General features: G+C 39.1%; 1 protein-coding gene across 1 annotated transcript; it reads left to right on the forward strand.

Annotated features, from left to right (window-relative positions):
* The first annotated feature begins 2,583 nt into the window (after positions 1–2,583).
* On the forward strand, positions 2,584–24,625 carry LOC130222004 (oocyte zinc finger protein XlCOF20). Its single transcript, XM_056454611.1, has 4 exons — positions 2,584–2,633; positions 9,612–9,765; positions 16,829–17,272; positions 22,863–24,625. Exons 2-4 carry the CDS (start codon positions 9,681–9,683, stop codon positions 22,904–22,906), a joined length of 573 nt encoding a protein of 190 aa, XP_056310586.1. The 5' UTR covers positions 2,584–2,633; positions 9,612–9,680; the 3' UTR covers positions 22,907–24,625.
* The last annotated feature ends 394 nt before the right edge of the window (positions 24,626–25,019 follow it).

Here is a 25,019-nt window from a genome sequence, read left to right on the forward strand (position 1 = left end):
TCTGAAAACGTAGTCCCATTGACGTTTTTGGAGACCTCAAATTATGTAGCCGGAGGTATGTGTGGCTGCATTTCAATTTTTTTTTTTTAAATAAATGCTACGGGGCGGTGTACGCCGTTCCTTTTCGTGCCTACCAGCTGACCGCTTACCACCGTGTGGAGGGCTTTCCCGCTGTTACCAGTTTGTCAAAGTAGCTCGTCATGTACGTCGGCTGACTTGAGGCGCTCGGAGGAGTTGACCACGACGACGACGACGGGGTTCGAGTCCAGGGAAGAGCGGTTCCAGAAATCAGGTCAGACAAAAACAGGATCCAAAAAATAAACTGTAAAAGTGAATAACAGGGTGAGAATGTGGTAAAATGCGAAATTGTGGTAAAAATCAGACGAGGGCTTTTCTTTTTCTGGACTGTTTTTGTAAATTGTTGGTTAGGTTTAGGGAAGTAAGTGGGTCAATCGATAAAATTAGTTTGGTTTAGGGAAGGAGGAGGGTGGGTCGATCGATTGGTCGGTCGGTCAGCCAGCCAGTCAGTCATTCAGACAGACAGTCAACAGCGACCTCTGGTGGGTTTACGCGAGAACAGCAGGCGCGAATGGCACTCACGAGAGAAATTTGAGATATGAAAAAGCACACACAGCGGCCTCTCGTGGATTCGCTAAAATACATACCTCCCAGGACGTATTTCGCGGTCTCCAGAAACGTTCAAAGGACTACGTTTTCAGAATGAGCCTTGGTTGCAAAAGTCATCGGAAGACCCCATACATTGTAAAATGATGCCAAAGAAATTGCACAAAGTGAAGTGAAGGCTTTGACTGACCAATTATGAATATGAGAGAAGTCTAGAGTCAGAATGTGTTGATAAATTTGCCTAGATTTATCATATTCAAGCAAGAAGGGTTTCCCAGGTAAGAATTCTGTCCCAGATTTGGCGTAAATTTGGCACAGCAGGCATTCATCCGACACTGGCATACAGCATGTGGGCCAAACATGGCCCTGATTTGGACACCGTCTTTAAGGCGGCACACAATACCTGGACCAGAAATAAAATGTAATATTGGGCCCAGATGTCAATAACTGATATGTGAGCCTTGCAAGTTTGGCCTTGACCCACATTTAAAATACATTTTATTATTTTCTAAAATCTACCAATTAAGTCGCTTTGAGAAAAAGCACACCCACAGCAAGCCTAAAGCGCAATGGTTTACGCGTTTATCAATTTCAATGCAGTCGTGACACACCAACATATCTGGCCCAGTTCAGATCACATCAGGCTCAGTTACAGATTATTAACTTGGCTGAGACTTGGCCCAGATATGGTCCATGTTTGACCCTTGTCTGGAAGCCGGACTTGGTCCAGTCATGTACCGTATTTCACTGCAGCATGTGGGCCAAGCAAAAGCTGATTGTGTGGGCCAGAGATATTTTGCTATGTGGGTTGTTGTTATTGTACTTGCCTTGATGCACTGTATATGATAGTCATCTTCAATATATAGATAAATAAAACGGACGAATTGACTAACTTCTAACTAACTCTGTTAACTTGATAATCTGCATAAGGTCACATGTTAAAATCTCGCGCTAAATATGTGGAATGCACGAATTAAATGCAGCGCTTTTGAAATCTGTGGCTTTTGAAACATTTTTGTGGGAAACCCATGTGGAGGATTTCTACACGTATTCACGTGGCAATATTATATATATATATATATATATAAGGAAAAAGGGGAACTGACACTGAAGCTAGAAGAGATGTAGTATGTGTTGAGTATGTGTCATCATTTTTTTCATCATAATTATTATTAATATTATTATTAATGATGTTGCTGCCATCACAGAATAATACTTTATCATTAAGAACTTTATTCTTATTTATTACTAATATTATTACTATATAAAATATTATTAATTCATTTATTTTCCTTTGAATTTAATCTCTTTATTCATCAGGGGTCGCCACAATGGAATGAATCACCAACTTATCCAGCATATGTTTTACACAGCGGATGCCATTTCAGCTGCAATCCAGTACTGAGAAACACCCATACACACACACACACACACTATGGCCAATTTAGCTTACCCAATTCATCTATAGCGCATGTCTTTGGACTGTGAGGGAAACCGTAGCACCCGAAGGAAACCCACGCCAACATGGGGAGAACATGCAATCTCTACACAGATGCCAACTGACCCAGCCGGGACTCGAACCAGTGACCTTCTTGCTATGAGGTGACAGTGCTAACTGTCACAACTGTTTATGTTTTGTGTGTTTTCTGTATATGTTGTGTGTCTTGCACTCTTAAAACAAACGTAAAGCGTTATAAAGCCATATAGGTTGCTTATATCTTTATTTACTAATATATTTGATAGGAAATGATAGTAGCTAAATTTCAAAAGTAAAATTAAAGCAGCTTCACATTCCCTCAATTAAATATACGCTTTCCAATAATGTGCTCAAAATAAACTGTGTGCTTCAACATGATTTTAACTCTGAATTTATTTGTTTATTTACTATTTCTTGCAAGTAAATGGTCATTTAAGACGCAGGCTGTGAACGGGACTTTTATTTTGATTAACCTACGTGACGTCATTAATCCGCGGCGCTCCTCCGAGTGTTGTGAAGTGGACTGAGAAAGGTTTGTTATAAAGCTTTTTAAAATTAAGTGTAATGACTTTTCATATCGTGTTTTTGTTGTTTAAGTCAATATAAACCAGTTGTTTTAATTTTACAAACGACGTCACGTGCCTGAACTGCTACTCTATTTAACATGCAGCGCTTTAAGTAACGTCATCAACGAAAACAAGCGAGTAACAGGAAAGTTGCGGTGCTGGACCCTCATGTAAACACAATTTTACACCTCGTATATAATTTGAAATAATTATAACATCTTGCACAAAACAAATGTATATTCTTCAACTTTCAATGATAGTGGTTTACTTTGTAGCTCTGAATTTTTAGTTAAGCACTGAATTCCTGTAAGCCCAAAAGACTTACTGAGGTGAAGCTGGTTTTATATTCGCACATTTAGACTTTAACCTTCTTAATATAACTTCAGGAAAGTAATCATTGCAAATTATAAAAGGTGGAATCATATTTATCAGCAAATGACTATCAAAGTACAACATTGTTCAGTCAATTTAATAGTGCTAAGGTTGTTTTGAAGTCATACTTACATGCTATATGAGACCAAACGTTCAAAGTAGTGCATCGCAAGTTCTTACTGTTCTAAAGTGAATGAATATGTGAATATAAAACCAACTTTACCTCAGTAAAAGACTTTGCTATTGTTGCTGAAGATGTTTTTATGCTTTTTAAAGGGCTTTGATTTCTAATTTCCATTCAGTGGACCTTTAAAAAAACATTTATTGGTAAACACCGCCTTTCGTTATAGAGGTTTTATATTCGCACATTCCGACTTTCTCCTTAATAATATAATTTAATAAAAGTATTATTTGCAGACTCTAAATAGCGAAATCATATTAGCAGCCAATGACTATCAAAGTACAACACCGTTCACCGTCAAATAAACAGTGTTAATGTTGTTTTCAAGTCAAACTTGCATGCTAATTCTGATCGAATATTCAAAGTAACATGGTAAACAACATAGAGACTTCTAAATGAACGAATGTGCGAATATAAAACCAACTTTACCTCTATCCTTTCGTTTTCGTCATCAAAATGCAATAAGAAAATAAGAACCATTTCAGGAAGATTCTGTCACTGTGCCTCATGTAATGCCACATTTGAATGGTTTTGTAAATGATATTTCATTGAAGAAAGTTTGGTCATTACTCCACAATGTTTTAATAACAAACAAAATGAGAGAAGTTACCTTTAAACTGATTCATAGATGCTACCCAGATGAGTGTACTTTTAAAAGGCTTAAGAATATTAACACCAACTGTTCTTTTTGCTTAGCGAATCCTGAAACTTCATGTATTTTGGGATTGCCCTCATTTAATGACATTTATTTGCGTCTTTAAAAGTTCACGCAAGGGGAATATCATAAAATAATATCACAGATAAAGGGGAACGATAATACACACTTTAACTAGACATTTCAGTTGTCTTCAAAGGCTTTTTTTCAGTATCTGAGTTAGTCTGTAAGGAATCATTCAGGTTTCTGATTTGTAAATTAAATAGAATTTTGTATTATTTATGTAAAAGTAACGCATTACAAAGCTTCTTTTGCCAAATATATGTATTAAAATTTTGTGCAGATACAACATCATATACATACAAAAATAAGTAATACACTGTTCTGCTTTTTCACAACTTAAAACCAATGACCATAAAAACAATATTTATTAAATTTAAGTTATTAAATCACACAGTAAATATAAAATAATAATAATAAAATAAACAAATAACAAAAAAACCTAAGAATAAACGTAATAAATAACTGATAAAAAATAAAAAAGCTTTAATCCTCTTCTGCTTCAAGATCAATAGTGTCAGTATAATTCAGCAAAGGTTTCCATGTTTTGTAAAAAGGTTTTAAAGACTCTCTTAATGAAAACTTACTTTTTTCTAACTTTAAACACAAAAGAAATTATTTTATGCATCTGTCAAACACTCAAAAACACTTGCAACTTAAGTGACAACTTAATTTTTTTATGTTCAAACTACTTATTTAAAATAAGCTGAATCAACACAATTCTTGATATTTCATTGGGACAACTCAATTTTTTATGTTCAAACTACTTATTTAAAATAAGCTGAATCAACCCAATTCTTGAGATTTCATTGGGACAACTCAATTTTTTATGTTCAAACTACTTATTTAAAATAAGCTGAATCAACCAAATTCTTGATATTTCATTGGGACAACTCAATTTTTTATGTTCAAACTACTTATTTATAATAAGCTGAATCAACCCAATTCTTGAGATTTCATTGGGACAACTCAATTTTTTATGTTCAAACTACTTATTTAAAATAAGCTGAATCAACACAATTCTTGAGATTTCGTTGGGACAACTCAATTTTTTATATTCAAACTACTTATTTAAAATAAGCTGAATCAACACAATTCTTGAGATTTCGTTGGGACAACTCAATTTTTTTATATTCAAACTACTTATTTATAATAAGCTGAATCAACACAATTCTTGAGATTTCATTGGGACAACTCAATTTTTTATGTTCAAACTACTTATAATAAGCTGAATCAACACAATTCTTGAGATTTCATTGGGGCAACTTAATTTTTTTTATGTTCAAACTACTTATTTATAATAAGCTGAATCAACAAAATTCTTAAGATTTCATTGGGAGAACTTAATTTTTTTTTATGTTCAAACTACTTATTTAAAATAAGCTGAATCAACCCAATTCTTGAGATTTCATTGGGACAACTCAATTTTTTATGTTCAAACTACTTATTTAAAATAAGCTGAATCAACACAATTCTTGAGATTTCATTGGGACAACTCAATTTTTTATATTCAAACTACTTATTTAAAATAAGCTGAATCAACACAATTCTTGAGATTTCGTTGGGACAACTCAATTTTTTATATTCAAACTACTTATTTAAAATAAGCTGAATCAACACAATTCTTGAGATTTCATTGGGACAACTCAATTTTTTATGTTCAAACTACTTATTTAAAATAAGCTGAATCAACACAATTCTTGAGATTTCCTTGGGACAACTCAATTTTTTTATATTCAAACTACTTATTTATAATAAGCTGAATCAACACAATTCTTGAGATTTCATTGGGACAACTCAATTTTTTATGTTCAAACTACTTATAATAAGCTGAATCAACACAATTCTTGAGATTTCATTGGGGCAACTTAATTTTTTTATGTTCAAACTACTTATTTAAAATAAGCTGAATCAACACAATTCTTGAGATTTCATTGGGGCAACTTAATTTTTTTTATGTTCAAACTACTTATTTATAATAAGCTGAATCAACAAAATTCTTAAGATTTCATTGGGACAACTTAATTTTTTTATGTTCAAACTACTTATTTAAAATAAGCTGAATCAACACAATTTTTGAGATTTCATTGGGACAACTCAGTTTTTTATGTTCAAACCACTTAAAATAAGCTGAATCAACACAATTCTTGAGATTTCATTGGGACGACTTAATTTTTTATGTTCAAACTACTTATAATAAGCTGAATCAACACAATTCTTGAGATTTCATTGGGACAGCTCAATTTTTTATGTTTAATCCACATAAATTTGTTAAAGGTGTTAAGTTTACTTAATTGATTTGTGTTGGGACAACATGAATGAATTGTGTGTAACCCTGCATCTTTTACAGTGTATGAAGGTGGAGGTGTTTGTTTCCACTTAAGGAGAATACGCCTCCTAGCCAATAATGTGGTGAAAGCCACATCGTTCTGTGTTGTTGAAGCAAATTTGGTGCAAAATGAAATCCGAATAGTGCTGTTAGACCGGAAGTCGCTCACTCTCCGTTGAAATGAACTGTCGCTTGTTGCTTTGCCGCTGCGAGTCGCTCATAGTGTGAATGAGGCTTAATGCTGATATTTCTGCTGTGCTGAATATGGAGAATAACAGGTTGTTTGTTGCTAAATGAACATTGATTGATGCTAAATAGTAATGATGTCATCATATACACATAAATAAAGTGTAAAATGTTCTACATTTTCGTTACAGAAGGAAAAAGCCACAATGTTTGGTGTTGTTAAAGGCAAATTTGGCCCAAAAGGAATTCCGAATAGTGCTGTTAGACCGGAAATTTCTCACTCTCCGTTGAAATGAACGGTTGCTTGTTGCTTGGTCGCTATGCTGCTTGTTGCCTTGCCACTTGTCGATTTGCCGCTTGTCGCCTTGCCACTTGTCGATTTGCCGCTTGTCGCCTTGCCACTTGTCGATTTGTGGCTTGGAGGCTTTGTAGCTTGTCACTTTGCTGCTTGTCGCCTTGCCGCTTGTCGATTGGTTGCTTGGTGGCTTTGTAGCTTGTCGCTGTGCTGCTTGTCACTTTGCCGCTTGGTCGCTTTGCCACTTGTCAATTTGTTGCTTGGTGGCTTTGTAGCTTGTCACTTTGCCGCTTGTCGCCTTGCCGCTTGTCGATTTGTCGCTTGGTGGCTTAGTAGCTTGTCGCTGTGCTGCTTGTCACTTTGCCGCTTGTCGATTTGTTTCATGTTGGCTTAGTAGCTTGTCGCTTTGCCGCTTGTCGCCTTGCCACTTGTCGATTTGTCGCTTGGTGGCTTAGTAGCTTGTCGCTGTGCTGCTTGTCACTTTGCCGCTTGTCGATTTGTTTCATGGTGGCTTAGTAGCTTGTCGCTTTGCCGCTTGTCACTTTGCCACTTGTCGATTTGTCGCTTGGTGGCTTAGTAGCTTGTCGCTTTGCTGCTTGTCATTTTGCCTTTTGTCGCCTTGCCGCTTGTCGATTTGTCGCTTGGTGGCTTTGTAGCTTGTCACTTTGCTGCTTGTCATTTTGCCATTTGTCGCCTTGCCGCTTGTCGATTTGTTGCTTGGTGGCTTAGTAGCTTGTCACTTTGCTGCTTGTCATTTTGCCATTTGTCGCCTTGCCGCTTGTCGATTTGTCGCTTGGTGGCTTAGTAGCTTGTCGCTTTGCTGCTTGTCACTTTGCCGCTTGGTCGCTTTGCCACTTGTCGATTTGTCGCTTGTTGGCTTAGTAGTTTGTCGATTTGCCGCTTGGTCGCTTTGCCACTTGTCGCCTTGCCACTTGGTAATTTGTTGCTTGGTGGCTTTGTAGCTTGTCACTTTGCCGCTTGTCATTTTGCCGCTTGTCGCCTTGCCGCTTGTCGATTGTCGCTTGGTGGCTTAGTAGCTTGTCGCTTTGCTGCTTGTCACTTTGCCGCTTGGTCGCTTTGCCACTTGTCGATTTGTTGCTTGGTGGCTTAGTAGCTTGTCGCTTTGCCGTTTGTCACTTTGCCGCTTGGTCGCTTTGCCATTTGTCGCCTTGCAACTTGTCAATTTGTCACTTGGACGCTTTGTAGCTTGTTGCTTTGCCGCTGCAAGCAGCTCTTAGTGTGAATAATGCTTAATGCTGATATTTCTGCATTTCTAAGGCAAATTTGGCCCAAAAAGAATTCCCAATAGTGCTATCGAATATATTTTAGACCAAAACACTGTCAATCTTGGACCAGACCAAAACGTGTGTGTGTGATTTGCTGGAGATTGTTGACACCTATTACAAGTATTACTGCTATTTGGGTATATTTCGGCTAATCTGGCGTTAGTGTAGTGTGCTCTGTGTTTTATCTAAATCTTTAAAAACATATATAATAATGACATTTTCATATCACGCTCCTTAAAAAGTAACTAATTACATTTAGTTACTTTAGTACTTCTTGTAAATGACTTAATATTGTGTACTGTATTACTTTTACACAGTAGCTTTGTTTTCTGTTGTGTGTTATGCTATTAATAAAATATCCGCAGAGCTCGGAAACGTGTCATAAGCCTACGCAATGCATTCTGAGTGTTTAGGACAATGGTTCCCATTGATCTCTATTGATTTTTTTGTATCATATATACATTTATCAGCAATAACACTACAAATAATGAAGAAACTGGAGGAGGTAAAGCTGGTGTTATATATTCTCACATTTGGACTTTAACCTTCTTAATTTAACTTCAGAAAAGTATTCTTTGCAAATTATAAATGGTGGAATCATATTAGCTGCCAAAGACTTTCAAAGTACATCGTTCACGGTCAATTAAATCATGCTGATGTTATTTTGAAGTCATTTTTACATGCTATTTAAGACCAATCGTTCAAAGTATTGTATCGCAAGCTCTTACTCTTCTAAAACGAGTGATTGAAAATATTATGGAATGCATATTATCAGCCTCTCAGACTCACAGAGAGTGTTTATAAAGGTATATACACATAAGTTAGTTTTATAAGAGTGTTCGTGAGGTGTTTTTTTAAAGATATTGCTGTAAAACAGTTGTTTTTCTGTCGTGATTTGCATCTGTTTACATGGAGCGCTGCCCACAAACATGGTCGACTTCAACACGTCATGACGTAGACGTTCCCGAGCTCTATTAAGTGAAGTTTCATAAACTAATTTCGAGAGGAGCACGTGATATGATTGAGCACGTCTGGCCGCTCATCTGTAATCAGTAATAATCCAATCAGAGTGATCCTAGTTTACTATAAACGGATCATTTTCTCCCTATTGTTTCTATCTTCGTTCGGAAGAATCCCCCCTTCCACCCCATCTCCTCCTTTTCCTCCCTTTTCTAAAGGGGGAGCTCTCGAGACCTACCTGATCTCGGATCTCCTGATATGCTTATCGACCGGGCGGGAGCCCCGGGCTCAAATATCTCCGAGCTCAGGGTTCTCTCCCGGGACAGCATGCCAAACCTGCTTTATACGCCAAGCATATCTAAGTGGGAACTCTTGAAATACTTATAATTCTACATTTCTACATTTCCATGTAGTTAAAATACTTAAATTTAATATGTAAAAAGTAAAATGTCGTTAATTTATAATAATGAATTTGTTGTGACAGTACTTTTATTTTGTAATTAGGATGATTTAAGACATACATCATAGTCATACATCCCTAAATATGAAGGTCTTCTGTATCGTGGCTCTAATTTGCAGAGCTAGTTTTTAATGCTGTTGTTTTTTTCTCACTCTAACAGGTGATGTAAGACTATTAATGACTGACTGAAACACAGAAAGCCTGCTGAAGCGACTGAGCGAGTATAAAGATGGCGTTTATTAAAGAGGAGAGTGAAGACATCAGGATTGTAGAAGTGTTCACACTGAAACATGAAGATCCTGAGGAAGAAACAGGTTGGTTTTCAGAGCTCATCCATGTTTAAACACACTGATGCTGATATTTCTGTTGTGCTGGATATGGAGAATAACAGGTTGTTTGCGGCAAAATGAACATTGATTGATGCTACATAGTAATATGTCTAAAGAAAAAAAGAAAAATTCAATAAAGTAAAAAGATTTAGACCTGAAAAGCTGCAAAATTCATCAACAACATTGTTATTATGTCATCATATACACATAATTAAAGTGTAAAATGTTCTACATTTTCAATACATAAGAAAAAATCTAAAAAAATAAATGAGATTTGGTCCTAAAAATGTTGCAAGATGCGTCAGTAAACAGTCTGGAAATACATGTTATACAGCTGAATGACAGAGAGACGCTGGCATCTCGGCGGGCAGTCACTTGAGCTACTGTTTGACAGAAAACTAAATTCCTGGAAATATAAATAGCTGTTTTTCAATCATGAACACGACCTGGAAATTGATAAAAATGACCAAATTCCCTGGAAATAATCTCCGTTTTTGTATGAAATAACTTTTATTGGTTGTAAGCCTAGATATGATGACAGCTGAGCAAAGTTGGTTGTAAGGCGTTCCACAGTATCGCGTTACTGTATACTATTGACATTTTTGAGGAACGCAGTAATGTAACGAATTCCATTTAAAATGTGTGTAATTTGATTACAGTTACTAAAGTCAGTGTAAATGCGGTAGTTTCATTACAAATATAGTTTTGAGAAAAAAAATGCTTCTTTTAAATCACGTTTTCCGCTGCAACATCAGTTAATAAGCATGCGCTTTTAAACTGCTGGAGAACGCGAGCTGAAATGGCTGCCGACAAGAGCGGCTCCTTCTTCAATTGGGAATGCAGACATTACTTTGATTTCATTGAGCGTAAAAACTAAAATATTGCTGTGAAATGCAGTCCAGTCTCTAAAGAACCTTCGACTGCTTTTAACTCGACTAGCAACTTGTTCAAGCACTTAAAGAGTCCATATTATACATGAAATAGGGTCATATTTAGGTTGTAAGGGTCTCCAACAACAGTCTAATATGCATGCAAGGTCAAAAAACACTGTCATGGTCTTATAATCTGCATTTATTTTTACCTAATTATCCCAGCGACTCTCATATGAATCGTTCAGCGATTCATTTGTTCCCAACCCCCTCCTCAGCGCGAAGCTAATCTGCGCTGATTGGACCAATGACAGCCTGCTGCGATTGGTCGACAGTGACAGGCTTCAGTGCGAGACAGAGTGAAATGCCCAGCAGATAATCAACAATATAAAAGTAGTCACAGTGCATACACGCTTCATAGTGTAAGGCTTTTTTCACACACACACACACACACACACACACACACACACAATCCTCCTCAGAAGAACTGGGAAGATCGACGCGAGTCTCCTAGCCGTCACACACTCTACCTGCTCTTTTTCTCTCTCTCTCTCACACACACACACACACACGCACGCGCACGCACATTACGCTCCTCAGAAGAACTAGGGAGAGCGACACGGGTCTCCTGTCTCCTAGCCATCACACACTCGACCTGCTCTTTTTCTCACACACACACACACAAACACACGCACATCACGCTCCTCCTCAGAACTAGGGAGATCGACACGAGTCTCCCGTCTCCTAGCTTACGATGGCCATAGCAACGACAAACGGCAGTGGAACGCGAGCTCACAAAAGCATTAAACGTTAAATCCGTAAACAAAGCGGCAGGCGTCATGTTTTCAACGTGGCTTACAAGCGATAAGAGAATATAAAGAGTAACCGCGTGTACTGTACCAGGTTAACAAGTAACAAAACACAATAAATACATAATTTGCAAGCTAGAGTAAACGAGGCAACAATTTTAATCGCACTTACTTACACTAGTGAATAAACCTCAACCACTGACTCTTCACAGTTTCATCTTTGGGTAGAGACTGTCAATATTATCCATCTGAGCACAGCGTGACTTCATTCAACCGGCGGCGTCTGTGTATGTGTGTCTAGTGTTTTTTCTGTGTTAGTGGGCGGGGCCGCAGGTTTCAAATCTCCCGGGTTTGCGCGCGTAACTACTGGCGAGGCTTGTGTTTCGTAGCCGTGTCATCGCGAAACACCTAATGACTCGTTATCAAGACGACTCGTTTGAAGCACTATGAGTCGACTCTTTTATAGATGAATCAACAGTTTTAAACACTGTACACTTACAGATTTAAACCTTAGCTGGATATTTCACTTCACTTAGAGCTGTGTTACACACTACATGGAAGGGCGTTTTCAAAAACCCATAATATGGGCTCTTTAAACAGAAGCATTCTATGACAATACTTGTCATCAAGGAGGACGGCGGCATCCAAAAACACGGCGGTCCAACTCAACCTAAACAGGGTAAATTGGATTTTTGTGCAGGATCGGGAGTGAAGGTGTCTTCTGAATGTGAAGACAAGCGTAGCTGCTTATGGGGCCGTTCACGTATCCCGTCTTTTGCGCGCGCAAGTTTGTTATTTCCAATGGAGGCGCGTTTTCCAAGCGCACCAGTTGAAAAAAGCAAGCGACGTGACGAGAAATTGAATTACTGAAAGAGATGCAGTTTATTTAGTATTTTTATAGGTATATTTCGTACGTTTTAAAAGTAACTTTCAAGTAATTAGTAATCTGATTACTTTTTACATAAGGTAAATAATAATGTAATCGGATTCCAGTTTTCCAGTAGTAGTCTAATTTGTAATCTATTACTTTTTAAAGTAACTTTTACCCAACACTGCAGCTAAGCTAGACTATGGCTAGACTCCACAATTACAGGAGAACACGAGTGATCAAAACCTAGAAACTCTGTCCAGTAAACACACGCAGTGAATTGTGCAGTCTTTCACTGACACTGAAGTTACAGCAGAAGCCCCTATTTCACTGAAAGTAATCTCAATTTCTCTCTCTCTCTCTCACTGTGGCTCCTTTGACCTGCAGACGTGATGTTTACTATCTTCTCGGATAGCGATACTTGTAGATTCACACACGAGCCTGCATAGCGAGTTTTTTCCACCGTGTCTGTCATAGATCAGCTGTGATCACCGCTGCCGTTTATCAGTGTCACTCATCGGTGAACAGCACCAGTGCACCAATCTCCCAACCGTAGCCCTTTCTGTTGAGCACGTGACCAGTGGTAGGCGTTTAACAACTCGCTCGACATCAAAAAGCAAGCATGTTTACGTCCACTTGTGATCCTTTTGTAATCGCCATGAATTACCTGAAAAAGCTCCTGGAAATATTCTGATTTCTTAAAACGAGTGAAAAGGGAGTAGTGGGTAAATAAAATGTTTGTTGTGTCCCCACACAGATTTAATTCATTTAAACTATATCAAGAATAATAAAAAATAAGCATTGAATGGTCCATGATTTTGTGGAACCTGTGAAATTGCGAAACCTGCTGCGTGAACTTGCATTTCCGGTCTGCTGCATTCACATGCATATGAATGGATGTCTCGGGGGAAAGTCCTGTGCGACTGCGGTTTAAAGCCTTGATGCTAGCAACATGTTTTTTCCACAACATTTTAAGGATCGGATAAAGCATGGATATTGGAAAATGGCTTGTCGGTTCTGCTTCTGCAAGGCCTCCTTCAGATTTATAATGTACTACTATCACTCTGCTTTGTCAGCCAGCACTGCCTATTCCATCTGATATCACGCAAACACCTGCTGCTGGCCCAAACTCTGAGATTGGGGTTAATGGTGGTAAAACTTTCAAATTTACAGGCCGTGGATGATCTCGGGATCGATCAACCTTATCAAATAAAATTAAAACAGTACCCTGCATGCATGTTCAGTGGCAAAAAAACATACTTTTGTTACTAGTTGGTGCATAAATGGTGACTGGCTTGAGTACAGCGTAAAAGCTGATTTTAGGTTTGGCTGTCGTGAATTTAATGTTGGCATGAGCCGGTTGGATGTATTTGTGTATGCTGGCTACCGTAACTGGAGGAATGCCAATGAAACAGATTGAGGATTTCACAAACTTCTAAAGAGCACCTTTCTTTATACATAATGTGGAAGGACAAAAATATATCAGAAAACAGATCTCCACTCCATTGGCAATGCAATCAAAAAGCAACTATTAACGGTAGCTACTTCTGAAAATGGGCAATGCCCAAACACTAATTTAGCAGAGCTAAACAAAGCTGGACTTGACCCGTCAAAGATTCTTTGCCAAGTATATAGTGCGTCGCTGATGTCAGGAAAGTTTGGTGGAGTCCAGAAGCTGTTACAAGAAAAACTTAATAAGAACATCCCTTATGTTCACTGCCTTAATCCTCAGTTACCTTTAGTTGTAGTCCACGAAATGTCAGCTGAGACACAGCTGGATCTTTGTAACTTGTGTAATCCCTCGTACGAATTTTGTATGAATCCCAAAATTGCTGTGCACTACTAGAGTGAGCACCCCAAACAGCTTCTTGAACAAAGGTCGACAGGCCATTTAGTTACCGTCTCCGTCCTTCTGAACAATCTTGAAGAGATCACATCTCCAAGAGCCCTTGGAAGCTGTTGGCTCGCTGAGAAAAATAACCGCACCCAGCTTCTTGTTCATTGTGAACCTTGAGCTCAAAGTGCTCGTATTGTTGGATCCACCAAATAAGCTTCTGCAGAGAGAGGACACTGACCTTTGGACAGGTCTAGGCATTGTGACCAGTGCGAAAATGTGCATGCAGTAACTTTGTTGTGCAGAGGAATTTACACAAGTGAAAGCCAAGGCTGCTGCCAATGTGCTGTCGAGATCCATGACCCCAAAGCGAAAACACATGGGGGACAAGAGTATGGGCCATTACTTGGTTGAAGAAATGACAGGTCAATGTGAGGGTAAGGTGTATATTTATATGTGTATGTAGAATATTTTCTTTAGACTGGTCAGTTTAAATAAAAATATGTCAAACTCCCCAGCATTACTGTCTGCCCCTGGCAAGTGTGGGAAGTTGGTAATCCACATGGCACGCAGAATCCCATGGCTGACATCTCCAAACTGCTTTGTCTTTGACAGCAGGTCCATAAGGTGGTCTTTGGACTTATTTAGGGTGTGGTCATCACATGGCTTTAGGCTGACACCCTCATTCTGGTTTGTTCCCAGCACTGTGTTCAGTTTAGGCTTAGGTCTTCAAGTGATGAACGAGATAACGCGAGAGACGCTTTAAATGACTTAAGATATCAGTAGCGGTAGTATTATAAAATGTTAAACATGCACTTCAGGAGTAAAGAAAGTCTGTTTTATGTCTGTACCTAGATTCGTATAAGTGCATTAAACCCAAGGTAGAGGACAGGCATTCGTAGACTTTGGTCACTGTTACTGAGGAGCGCTGCATAGTTTGGGACAGGCTGCTGAGCTGGGTTACCACATCATGAAGAAAGCTGGTGAGCCTGTATCATTCCCAGCTGCTTCAGGTGACTGTGTCTTAAGGGATTACTTATTTACTACAAATACTAAACTTTTTATGGATTCATGTACTGTTTATAACTTCCTACCTGTATTAGCTTACTATACCTGCTCTAGGTCGAGAACAAGTACTTTGTAGCCTCTCAAAAGGTTTTGAATGGCTCGCTGAAAATGTGAAACCCACCACGTTCCTCCTATTCTTGTTGGCATCAGATGATTCATGCCAGCCTCCTTAAAGCTTTCCTAAACTATTCCTTGTTCTTAGAGCTCTTGTGATAGAATGAATACAGAGTGTTAAGCATATGGTCCACTTTCCTGGCAAGACTGTTTTGGGACATGGGATTATAATATACCTGTTTGGACTGAATATCCAAGACCTCTTGTTGCCCTCTCAGGATTGGCTTTTCTGTTGCTGTGGTTGGTGAGGTTGGTCTCCATGCCAAAAATAGTAGTTGTTTGTGTCCGCCAAAGTAGACCCAATAGAGGCAATCAACGAACTTAGGGACTCCAAAGAGAAATTCAGCAGTGCAGTAAGTTCGGCAGTAATGTATTTTTTTTATTTATTTTAACGAGTTTGTCAGTTGTTAGCAGGGTTGAAAAGTCACATGGCATGTAGCCGTCAGGGCCAAGATGACAAACCTTGTTCTGAAAGTTGTGTTTACTGCCAGCTGGAGTTCCTTTGCTCATTGAAACAGGATGATTGATCCAAAATAAACTGTTAAAAATGAACAAATGGCAAAAATATATATATTTTATATACAAAAACCAATGAAAATTGCTGACACCACACATCTCTCTACTACATAATCAAACTGTTTGTAGAGTCCTGGTCAAAAGATGATTAAGTCTTTCACTGATGGTTCACGATTCATTTATTGGTCACATTGCATAGAACCATTACGCAACATTGCATCATGAATCACTGTAAGAACTAGAGAGAAAACAAGCAAACACAAATAAATCCCGAAAATTAAAACACTGAGCCAACATCAACATTCAAACATTCCAGAACAAATTAAATCAAATTACCTTATTTTCCCAGGAGCTAAAACTCGTAAACGGGGAATCCGTAATATACCCGTGCCTTTTTGCCATGTTTCACCTAGCATTCCATGCCTGGCGAGCTTAGCTTTACGCATGCGTCATATATCCGGTTGGCTCCACAATCTCGGTGTCATAATTAAAGTCCTCAACCATAACTTAATTCATTCAACAAAATCAAACCATATACAAAATAAAACAAAATAACAATCTAAATCATAAACAATAGTGTGACGCATTTCATGTTTCATTACACTGGTAGTCAGTTTATCCAATTCTAAAGAATGTGAAGAGCTAAAAATAAGACATTCGGAGTTTACAGATAACCAATGTTATTGGTGTTAATGTCTAAATCAGGGGTCACCAATCTCGGTCCTGGAGGGCCGGTGTCCCTGGAGGGTTTAGCTCCAACTTGCCTCAACACACCTGGCTGGGTGTTTCACCTAGTAAGACCTTGATAAGCTCATTCAGGTGTGTTTGATTAGGGTTGGAGCTAAAATCTGCAGGACACCGGCCCTCCAGGAACAAGTTTGGTGACCCCTGGTCTAAATGCTATTATGTTGATCTTCAAGTCTGTTGCTTTGTGCATTTAAACTGGGGCTACCTTTTTCTTCCCTTTCAGGTCTGACGGAGCTGAAAGAAGAGACTCAAGAGCCTAAAGAAATGGAGGACGCAGATCAGCCACATGATTTAAGGACTGATGAAGAATCCACAGAAGGAGTTCAGGAAAACGAATCTAATTTCAAGTGCTGTCACTGCGGGAAGTGTTTCAGCAATGAACAAAACCTTGAAATCCACATGAGGAATCAGAATGGAGAGAAACCTTTTATCTGCAAAAAGTGTGGAATGGGGTTTTCCCAAAACCGAAAGCTTCACGTTCACATGAGAATTCACACGGGAGAGAAACGTTTTCCCTGCCCACAGTGTGGAAAGTGTTTCACTGTGAAGTACAGCCTTCGAGTGCACATGAGAGTTCACACTGGAGAAAACCCGTACACTTGTCCTGAGTGTGGAAAGGGCTTTAAACAGAAAAACAGCTTTAATTACCACATGAGAACTCACAAAGGTTAGAGATCTTTCATCTGTCAATGTTGGGCAAGCTACTTGGAAAGTGCAGTGAGCTAAGCTAGTAGTTACTCTACTTAAAATGTAGCTTAAAGGGCCACGAATCCCGTTTCAGGAGTGTGATTTCACACTTCTAGTTTGGAAAAAGTCAGGAAAGTGGGTAGCTGCGTCTCAAATAGCACACTATGCCCTCATGCGCTATGTACTTATGCACTTACACACTCAACAGCATAGTATGTGTATGTAGTGTCGTGCCAAATGGAGCACTAGCGTTTTTTTACTAAGCGGAAATTCAAACCGTTTCCCTGATGACGTTCGACAGTTGCCAAATCAGTGAAATAAATGACCAAAGTACCAAATAATACCTGTCATGAGTATAGCACATTCACCATCGGGAGGCGCTATAGTCACTCTCGTAGGAAAATTTTGCATTCACCATCCAAAATAAATAAAGTTATCCAACATGTGCGCCGCCCCTTCCGCTACGTGAGCAAAGCTGCGGTCGTTGAGAGCGTGAAGTGTCCATCATTCCACACTTCATTTTACCGGCTGAATGAGTGCATCATCCGGGTAATTCAAGTACACTTATTTTTAGAGTTTTCAATGTGAACGCACTTCTTACACTATTTATACCATAAAATGGCGTAGAATAGTGCACAAGTATGCGATTTGGGACGCAGCTGGTGAGTCCAGCTCTATGTAGGCGGGAGTGTCGGGGGAGGGAAAGAGGGAAGGTGCATGAAAATTTGAATAGAAATGGGAGTGTCCGTTTTGGCACGCGCTGATTTTCACAGAGGCAAAACAAACACACAGACGCAGGTGAGAAAGACAGTGACTGTGTTTACATGGACGTCAGTAATCAAATTATTAATTTGTCGAATTTAACTGCGGTTTGGTACTTTCATTCAGGAACATTTCCTGCGTGCCCCCGTGACAAGCGAGATTGATTCGAGGAATTGCTGGAAGAGTGTAGTTTTAATGCAATGTTTGACATCGCACGTGGAATAGGAGAAGAAAAACCCCCCTCCGCATTTCTTGGTAGCTTAGATGCACTCGGAAGGTAGCGTCAGAAGGCCGTGTGTGTATAGATATCCTTTCACAAAATGCGGCGAAAATCCTACACGACAGTAGTTTGATTGCTGGATTTACATGTTTACACTCTGAGAGCCGCATTTACCTTTCAGACCATAGTATTGTAGTGATATTAACATACTGTAAACTTTGTAACTTAGAAATCATTTAGACTAAGGTACGTCTTTAAAAACTGAAAGAGTACTGCTGATGGTACGAACTAACTTTGCCATCTGAATAAACAAACAAAGACTACTGATCACGCACTTACCAAATCTGTAGAGACCGGACAATCAACACCAACTGGAACCGCGTCTTTTTTAAAAGGAGATGAGCGGCAATTCCGGCTTTCACCAATTGCAGATGAGAAAAGCTCTCGGGTAAACGATGTTCCTTCCAAATGTATTTCTGTCGCGTGCACTGTAGTCCACACGTGAGTCCAGCTGCGCTCTCATAGCGGGGAAATGAAAACAAAACCTTCGTTGCAGCACATTTATAAACGCAACACTGACGACCCGTTTCTCCAAACAATTCTTGTTCTTTCACTTGTTTTGGCAACACAACATGACGTCTCCCTGCCGTCTGAACACTGTAACAGGTAAAAACAGTCTTCGAAGCTATCATGCATATTAATGAAGTTGCACCGCATACACAATAGAGCGCTCTGATTGGTTTGAATCAAGTCTTTCTCATGAATTAATGCTACACACTCTGAGACGTCACCATGCACTCGCAGGTACAGACATCCGGTCTCCACGCTGGAATACACGCAAGGATCTAATCGCCGTGACGCAGCTTCAAAAATTCGTTTCGAACGGGAAGAACGAATTTTTTCGAAATAACGCAAATCAACCAACTTTTACATGTTAGTGAATTATATGTGCCCTAATAGTATTTTTAGCAGCATGGGACACATATATGACTGTCAGCAGCTCAAAACATGTGTTTTGGTGTTTCGTGACCACTAAAAGCTACCCCCTTAGAAATTTAGTAGCTAAAAAAATCAAGAAATCCAGGAACCAGGTGTTGCACATTTAAAATACTATAGTAATGTATAGTAAAGGGACATATATAGGAAAGCGTGTTATAGTATACAACTCTGTTAATGAATTCTACTACATGATATAGTATTATTAGTAACTATTATGAACAAATAGTAATAACATAGCATACTTTAGCTTTTACTACAGTAAAAAAAAAAACTGTAGAAAACTTAGTACTATATATATATATATATATATATATATATATATATATATATATATATATATATATATATATATATATATAGGCTTACATTTACTATCTTACTATAGTTGTTGTATTGTAACTATAACTAGAACCACAGCAAATTAATTCAAGTAATTCCCTATAGTACTGTTCAAAAACCCTATAGTGTTTTAAATACTGTAATTTAAAAAAATTACTATAGTATTTTTCCTGTAAGTGCACTTGGGCACATTTGCAGAACAAACAGTGATTAAATTTAAATGGTCCGCTTCGGAAATAGTTCCTCTACAGTCATCTTTCAATCAAGCAAGTTTCTCAAGCCAGCTCAATAATTGATTGGCGACGCCACCGACTGGAGCCAGAGGTGGCAGTAACGCACCAAAACGTTTGTTGTCGACCACCGTAAAACACGAAGAAGAAGAAATCGCCATTCTCGCCATCATATAGATTTACTTTCATCGGCCTCACAGCTCAGTGAATGGCGTCACCTAATGATCCACGTTCGTTAAATGTAGCTTGTGTGGACGCTACTGCGCTACATGTTTATGATAATAGCTTCGATACTGAAAAGCTATTTGATTCGAAAGTAGAATGGTCACCACCACCAGCCTGAACTGTTAATACAAGGCAGGATGGATCCATGCTTTCATGTTGTTGATGCCAAATTCTGACCCGACCATCCGAATGTCGCAAGCAGAAATCGAGATTTATTAGACCAGACAACACTGGCTAATGGAAAAATCCGTTTTATAAGGGGTTGTGTGGCAACATTCTTTGAATATAACCATTCTCTAATAGTAAAAACCTGTTGTTTAATTTTTTATAATCACACTTCATAAAAACGATCCTCAAACACTTTGTAAAATTGACATTCTCTCTTTGGACAAGTCTTGGCCAAAGCCCCGCATATTAGTGACGATCTCTCCCTCATTAGCATAAGATGTCAGACTTGTTTTTGAATCTGCCACTATGCTGACACGCAGGCATTTGTAGCTCCACCCTCTTTTCAAAACTATGAATATGGCTGGGAGCACAATCTCATTTGAATTTAAAGCGACAGTCACCAAAAAGGCACAATTAGGATCAAAGCCTAAAATGACACTTGATCAAAGACTAAAAGAGGCACTTTCAAAGAGTTATAAAACATTATTTATGGGATATTTTGAGCTGCACCTTCACATACACACTCTAGGGACCATTATTACCATTATTGGGTATAATGGGTCCCATTTAAGGTGATTACGTTTTTACGCATAACACTTTTCAAGAAGAGCTGAACTGTAAAAGACACTCTTTAGTATAATACTTAAAGAATACCTAAAGACGCCATTTACACTTGATATCTTCATGCTTTTTTTCTGGTTGGACAGTGGTCTGATGGTGAAAAGCACAGGTGTAAATGACCATTTAGGAAGAATATAAACCTGATCACTCAAACCACTTCAGGAGGTGCTCTGGGACATATTTCAGATGAATCTGGACAGGTCTAAATGCATCTGGTTGCTAAAACCGCATATGTAAATTGCTCCTTCCAAAATCTAAAAAAATTAAGGTGCAAATGTTATGAGCTGTATTACAAAGTCAGATCTAATGCTGTGTTAGCATCTGATGCATTTAGCTTCATTGCTAAATGGCTAACATGGATTTATTGAGAGAATAACTGTGTTTATGTGCTTTATGAAGGCTGGAAAACAGCGTTGATCCATTTGGAGCTGTGTCTTGAGTCCACTAGATCCTTTCAGAGGTGCAGCCAGCTCTGTGAGCTCATAAACTCCTCCAGAAAATTAACCTGGATGATGGAAGCTTTCAACAGTGCTTCTGACTGAGCCAAGCACAGTTTGATGAACTGTTGTCGGTGTAGGCAGGAGGACTTCCCGCAGGAACACCAACAACAGGCGCTACGTCATAAGAATGCCCCTACAAGAGCAAGCTCCTGATAGGTTAACGCGGCGCGAATGTCCACTGAAGTTCAGATTTTCGAACTCGAGCGATTCGCGCGCAAAACGCTCAAATTATGCCGCGCCATTCACGCGTATCACACCACAGGATGTCTATTCGCATCTTTGCATTGACTTAACATGTAAGTCACTCGCGCTTCTTTTCCTCCGAGTCTAGTGTGAACGCAGCATAAGAGCGCTAATGCAACACAACAGTTGATACTTAGCCATGTTTGTTTTATCTAATGTATTTTTTTTAATTTTGATCTATTTTTGGCCATTCATTAGTTGTTAAATTAATATCAAATGGCAGCATTAAGTGCAGAAACCCAGCACGCAGGGCGGCTCGTGGCAGTATAGGCAAATGCCAAGGGCGCCGTACATCCAGGGGGGCACCAGTGTTCCACTGCTCTTAAAACTAGTTGGTATGACTTTAGAAAAGAATAAGAACACATTAATTTAACTGGATAGCAAAGCCTGCTAAGTAGTAGAAGTAGTAGTAGTAATAATAATCTTGTTACTTGCCTAAGATGCCCCCCTCATCCGAATAGTTGAACTTTACCTGCTTACACGGTGGTCATTTTTTTTATGGTTAAACAAGCTCAACCCTCCCGTTTTGGCCCGCTATCATCCCGTTTAAGTATTTTCCCATATTTCCACCGTATGTTTAACCTTTAAATGAAAAGTGAAAGTACCGTCAACACAGAACCGATCTCAAATGTGATATAAATACAAGAGCCTGTTCAAGAGTATTGTGCTTTCGCTTTATTTTGGCTTGAAAGCATGTTTAAATTAATATAAACACGTCAGCACTTCACCTTCTTTCCATTTAAACCTGTGCACCGATCATCGCAATCTCAGATGTGCTGCTGAGGTTTCTCAGTCCCACCATTGCAGATCCTTTTGTATTCAGGTATTTTGAATGTGCAGTTGCTTTATTTAAATAAAAGAACGTCCAAGACAAAGCTATTTAGGTTCTTATGAGTATATGTACAGTAGCAGTGGAATTTACTGTGATTTGACAGGGCACCACTTGAAATCTTGCCTAGGGCGCCAAATTGGTTAGAGCCTCTCCCGCCTCTCTGTGAAAAAAGATACATATATACAAAATATACATTCCGTTCAATTAGAAAAGCTTGTTTTGGGGAGATTTAGATTATACACAAATAAATTTAAAACCTTTACAGTTTTGAATGACCTGGTGTAAACAGACCCGAAGAAGGAAAGAAGTGAGTTAAAAACAAGGCATTCTGAGATTCAAGCACCTCATTAAAGCAGGTGCTTATGAGATCTAACATGCATGTTATTGGTTTTGCATTTAAACTGGGGCTAACTTTATTTTTCTCTCTTCAGGTCTGAAAATTGTAGACACGGATTCAGTCGAAGTGGACATCTAAAAGTCCACACGAGAGTTCCCACTGGAGAGAAGCCTTACATTCGGCAGAAGTGCAGAAAGGGTTTCACTCGACAGCAAAACCTTCAAGTTCACATGGGAATTCACACTGGGGAGAAACGTTTTGCCTGCCGACAACGTGGAAAGGGTTTCACAAATGAAAACTCCTTCAAGTACCACACGAGAAATCTCAAATGTTGGATCTTTCGTCTGCCAACAGTGTGGAAAAAGTGTCCCTGCGAAACAAAACACAACACAAGTGTGGTAAAGGTGTTGCACACGGAAACTAACTAAAGGAGATTTTCACGTGTGACACTTTTACCACACCACACTTGTGTTGTGTTGTTTTGAAAAGTGCTGAAAGGGAAGAAGCCAGAAAGGTGATGGAGGTTAATACTGGTGTGCAAAGACGTCCAATCTCTTAACCGAAATTTATGAAGGGATTCAGGGAAGTATCTCAGCGATACTCCATTTTCAGTCCTACCTTCAGACTGTGGAATTCCAAATGTGTAATATCTGGGAATAGAATATAAACTGACAAAGTTATACAGTGTCTGTGTTCAGGCTGCCTAGTTGTAGACATTAATATTTCCCATTGGACAGGGTCGCAGAGTAATGTAAAAGCTAAATTCAAGGACGCTGTGCCTTTGGCTCTATTTACACCAGTTAATTGTGACCCAATTCCGATTTTTTTGCTCATATGTGACACAGATCAGATCTGTTCTATGACCGTGTGAACACGGAAACGATGCATGCGTTCGGATATTCGGAGATCGGTTTCAGGTCTCCTTCATACGTGGAAATAAATCGGATATGTGACAATGTGACTATCATGTAAACGGGTAGATCGGATTTATTGAGGTATTCCGTTTTGTACGTCATTAAACTTGCGACAATGTGGTACTACTTTGCGGTTTAATGACGTAGGAGGAAGAGCGCGTGGAGACGCCGACGCAGTAAACAACAACAAAGGAAACATGGAGGAGGATAGTGGTCAGTGGTCGACGGTAGAAATTACCTACCTTCTTGCCCTGTGGGGAGATGAGGTAGTGGAGGACACCATATATAAACCATAGGCGTAAGCTGCGATGAGGGCCCTTTCCCTCCTCCTCCGCCTCAAAATCATTTTAAAGTTTGCCGAACTTTGCACATTTCGCTGAGCTAAAAGCAAGACAATCTCTTCCATCGTGGCTAGTGTGGTGCAGATGCTAAAACCCACCATTATACATGCGCAACGTCGTAAATTGTATGGCAAGTGTAAACACCCCTGGCCCCTGGCAATACAGTATGGTAAAGTCTAGATCGGATACGCGGCCAGCCGGAAGTGCGAAATGCACATTAATATAGCTGCATTTTTTAATCACACTGTATAACAATAACTAATATTTTTACAGTACTGGGACGGTTTGGTTTAGGGGTAGACGTTAATAAAATACAATAAATGTGAAATTTAATAAATAATTCTCGTTAACTTCCGGCCGCATCCATATCCGATCGAGCAACAACCGTACAGTACTGTTACCGTTATGCTAATGAATTCAGGGCTGGGAAAGTCTGTCACCAGGCTGACTCTCCTGTACTGCATTTGCATGCTTTAAGATTTGTGTCCAACTCTATGTATCACAACCCCCTAAAATGTATGAAATACAGAGCAACACTGCACTATATAGAGTTCTTGATGACTGAAGTGATGAGTTTTCAATAAAAATCCTGCTTCGGGAAACCAGAGAGTCTCCTAGTCGTTACTTCTGAGTTTACAAGAAGATCTTAAAGAGGACATGTTTGCTTTCTGACAGAAAATCAGGTATGGCATCAAAGAATTAACCAACTTAAAGCTTAGTGAGGTGATGATAACTGCTATAAAAGGCCTGGACACACCAAGCCGATACCAATCAACTAGCACAGTTGTAGAGTCTGGTCCTATCTGGACCAAAAACATGCTCGTGAACACATCAAATGGACGACGGCCAACTGAATTGAGAATGAGCCGGCAAGACCGTTTCGAAGGTTCCGACAGATACAGACAAAGCATAGAAAAGCAGGGTTTGCAGTTATCGTCACTCAACATGGAGGTATTCTTTCCTGCAAATATGTCTGATGATCTAATAATCCATATC

This window comes from Danio aesculapii, chromosome 4 (genome assembly GCF_903798145.1).
Source record: "Danio aesculapii chromosome 4, fDanAes4.1, whole genome shotgun sequence".
Classification (NCBI taxonomy): Eukaryota; Metazoa; Chordata; class Actinopteri; order Cypriniformes; family Danionidae; genus Danio; species Danio aesculapii.

Coding starts and splice junctions, on each gene's coding strand:
- LOC130222004 (XM_056454611.1), top strand. CDS start 9,681: ATGGCGTTTATTAAAGAGGAGAGTGAAGACATCAGGATTGTAGAAGTG. Junction 9,766..16,828: donor AGATCCTGAGGAAGAAACAG/GTTGGTTTTCAG, acceptor CTTCCCTTTCAG/GTCTGACGGAGCTGAAAGAA. Junction 17,273..22,862: donor CCACATGAGAACTCACAAAG/GTTAGAGATCTT, acceptor TTCTCTCTTCAG/GTCTGAAAATTGTAGACACG.